This window comes from Lonchura striata, chromosome 32 (genome assembly GCF_046129695.1).
Source record: "Lonchura striata isolate bLonStr1 chromosome 32, bLonStr1.mat, whole genome shotgun sequence".
Taxonomy (NCBI): domain Eukaryota; kingdom Metazoa; phylum Chordata; class Aves; order Passeriformes; family Estrildidae; genus Lonchura; species Lonchura striata.
In genome coordinates this window covers 5,421,884-5,425,542 of record NC_134634.1, presented here as the reverse complement: position 1 = coordinate 5,425,542, position 3,659 = coordinate 5,421,884, and the positions used below count along the sequence as shown (strand labels likewise).

At 53.0% G+C, this 3,659-nt stretch overlaps 1 protein-coding gene across 1 annotated transcript; it reads left to right on the top strand.

Annotated features, from left to right (window-relative positions):
- The first annotated feature begins 1,955 nt into the window (after positions 1-1,955).
- On the top strand, positions 1,956-3,592 carry LOC110478285 (interleukin-1 receptor antagonist protein). The gene is made up of 6 exons (XM_021544833.3): positions 1,956-2,099; positions 2,185-2,233; positions 2,315-2,504; positions 2,607-2,777; positions 2,887-3,032; positions 3,119-3,592. Exons 1-6 carry the CDS (start codon positions 2,059-2,061, stop codon positions 3,329-3,331), a joined length of 810 nt encoding a protein of 269 aa, XP_021400508.1. The 5' UTR covers positions 1,956-2,058; the 3' UTR covers positions 3,332-3,592.
- The last annotated feature ends 67 nt before the right edge of the window (positions 3,593-3,659 follow it).

Below are 3,659 nucleotides of genomic sequence, written 5' to 3'. Positions count from 1 at the left end.
CGTCCCCACGCCCCTCTTGCCACGCCCTTCGATCCCGGCCCAATGCGTCTGCGCCGTCTGGCGTGACCGTGGGCCGGGGCCGGGGCGCGGCCCAGCATGAGGGCGCCGGAGGGGCGCGGGACGGGGCCGGGGTCCGCTCTGCGGCCTGGGACCCCGCCATGGCCGGACAGCTGGACACGGCCTGGGGACCCTTGGCATGGCCTGGGGACCCCCGACATGGCCGGAGAGCTCCCACACGGCCTGGACACCTTGGCATGGCCTGGGGATACCCACCGTGGTTCATGGCTCACAGCCCTCATCGTGGCTTGGTAACTCACCATGGCTTCAGGACCCCAACTATGGCCTGGGCACCTCTGCCATGGTCTAGGGACCTCCACTGTGTTGTGGAGAAGCTCTTGCTCTGGGGTACCTCAGGCTTTTGGGAATATCCCACCATGTGTGACAGCCAGCGGATGTCCAGCAGGGCACAGGAGGTGTTCTGGGAGATCTCCGTTTCTGGCAATTTCCTGACAATGAGTCATGGTGGTGCCAGTCTCGGCCACAGGAGCTATGCAGGGCTGGATGGACACTTTCAGGAAGTGAAACAGGTCCAGGAAAACACCCCAAAAGTACGAGTCCACGCAAGCCCAGCCACGCACATCCCCCGGCCCTCCCAGCATGGTGCAATCTCTGGCACACCGGATGGACATGAGGTTGAGGAGTGCCCCTAAAGGCTGTGTTTCTGAAGGCCATGTCCCCATGGTGGCATGAGTGGGTACAGGAAATGTAGCGGGCAGCAGGTTCCTTCACCTACTGGTGTTGGGGCAGTGAGGCAAGTGGGGTGACAGAGCAGGCACAGCTGGCCGTGGCACCAGGGGTCTGGGCAGTACGGGAGTGTGAAACATGCCAATCGCTTGGTTTTAAAAATTATAAAAGTTTAATAATAATAAAATTATTATAAAAATAGTAATACAATAAGTAATAAAAATTTAGAGTTAAGACAATTACAAGACAAAGAATAAAGAACAAAGAATTACAGACGTCCGGATGTTTTTGGACACTAAGCTACCAAAAATATGTCTTGTGAACAAAGGAATAATCCTTAAAAGCAATAACCTGTTGCATATTCATACATCTCATACATGATGCATAAATTCCTTGCAAATTAAGAACTTTTCTGGGTTTTGTCAACTTCTTTCCCTGAATGCTGGTGGTTCCATAAAGATGGAGAGAAGGTGGAAGAATGATTGTCTTTTCCGATAAGGAGGCTGTAACTCTTTATGTGCCCTCTTGCTGTTATCTCTGTGCAAAGAATTTCTTGATTATCTCATCTCTTTCTTGAGCTAGTTAAAAAGTATCTTACATCGCAGAGTTTCTATTTTAACATTGTTATAACCTAAAACTATATTTAACATACCACTCAAGAGAACTAATACAGCATAACCTTCTAACATTACACATATAATAATAATTTTAATATTTGTGAAAAGCTAATCATAAAATACGCATTTTTCACAGGAGGAAGCTGTGGGGAAATGGTGGAGTGGCAGCACTTGCACCACCGGCCCCTTCCGGGACACTGACAATGATGGGTGTCATCACAGCTGGGCTGGACCTGGGAGCTGGCACTGAGTCCAGCTCCCTGCTGGGTCAACCAAATAGCAGACTGGCACATGGTCAGAAGCCTCACACATCAACCCCAAACATCCCCTCTGCTCTCTGCCCCACACACCAGCTCTGGGGCATCCTTCTGCTCTGCCCCACCATCCAGCTCCGGATCATCTGGTCCTGGAGTATCCCCTGCTCTGCTCCATGCTCTGCCTCCCCACTGCACTGCAACCAACCCCCACCCCCCAGCCCTCCAGTAATTGGACAAAACCGGGTGTTGCGAAACCTGGAAATCCCACTCTGACAGCGCTTCCTTCTGGAGGCTCTTGAAAACCAGCCACACTGACGCCAGGCTCAGAGAGCAGCCAAGCAGCACTGCAGGCAGGACAGGCAGGAGCAGGCAAGCAAGTGCCTCAGAGGTTTGCAGATAGTGTGACGTCTCTGCCCAGGATTCTGCAGTCAGTGGCGGCAATGGCATTTGTCCCTGATTTGGACACACTGGAGAGCAGCAGGTAAGAATAGACATGCTGGAGAGAACTCTGGGGATGTGATGCTGCATTCCTGACCCTGACTTCACTATCTCCCTTTGCCTTTCAGCCTGAATGAGGAGACATTTTATGGCCCCAACTGTCTGTGCCCACAGAAGGTAATGCTGTGGTGGTGGGAGTGGTAGGGTCTAGGTCATATGGAAGCCAGGCTCTAATCCTACATCCCCTTTCTTCCCCAGAAGCCCCGACTGGACTTGGAGGGGACATCGCCTGGGGTGGGCATCCAGGTGACAGTGACAAAAGGAACCCTTTCCAGGACCTTTCACCAGGCTGCTGTCCTGGTGGTTGCTGTGACCAAGCTCCTAAAGCAGCCATCACGCAAGGACTTTTCTGATAGTGACCTTGGCAGCTTCTTGGATGATATTTTTGGTATGAGGGGATGTCAGGGGTGGCACCCCAGCCACAGGATATTCTTGGGGGATATTCTTGGACCTAGGAGCAGTATCCTCCTGACTGTCTCGCTCCCCACAGAGCCCGTCTCCTTCCAGTGCATCAGAGGCAGTTATACTCGGGCACCCGTTTTCCGCTACACTCGCTCGCAGTCCTTCGACATCCTGGACATTGACCACAAGTGCTTCGTGCTGGAGTCACCCACCCAGCTGGTGGCCCTACACCTACAGGGACCCTCTGCTGGACAGAAAGGTGAGACCATATGCTCCCATCCCAATGCCCCTGTCCCCAAACCCAGGACTACCTAGGAGCCACCCCACAACCCCAGGACCACCCATTTACCTGTCCCTTCTCTCTGCAGTGAAGCTCAACATTGCTCTGTACCGTCCCCGGCCATCGCAGGGCGGTCCAGGGTCTGGAAAGATGCCGGTGGCGTTGGGTATCAAGGGCTACCAGCTCTACATGTCATGTGTGATGAGTGGCACCAAGCCCGTGCTGCAGCTGGAGGTGAGCAGGGGGTCCCACCAGTCTTTCCTCTGTGGGGCTGGGGGCTCCATTCCACCTTGACGCCCATTTCACCCCCCTGGCTGTAGGAAGCTGACATCAGGAGGGATATTGAGAGTGTGGAGCTGACCCGCTTCATCTTCTACCGCCTGGACAGCCCATCTGAGGGGACCACCCGCTTCGAATCGGCCGCTTTCCCTGGCTGGTTTGTTTGCACATCCCTGCAGCCCCGCCAGCCTGTCAGCATCACAAACACCCCAGACCAGGTGAACATTGCTACCTATGAGCTGAGTGGGCGCTGAAGACCCTGCATCAACCCAACCGGCAGTCACCGGTTTTCAGGCTGTATGTACTAAGTACAACCCACTGGGACACAACCCCCCTCCCCATCTATTTCATGTGAAATAGCAGCTCTGGGCCCCATGGGCTCGAGCCACCCCAGCCTATATTTATTTATTTATTGTGTCTGCCTATTACTTTGGTACTTATTTACTGTGCCTACATATTTATTTTTGCTTTTAACTTGAGTGTGGATGGAGGTGGAAATAAAAAGTTTTCTAGGACAGCATTGCTCAATTCATTGCTTATGGGAGATGGAGTTATGGTTGGGAAAATCCTTCTGCTTTGGCT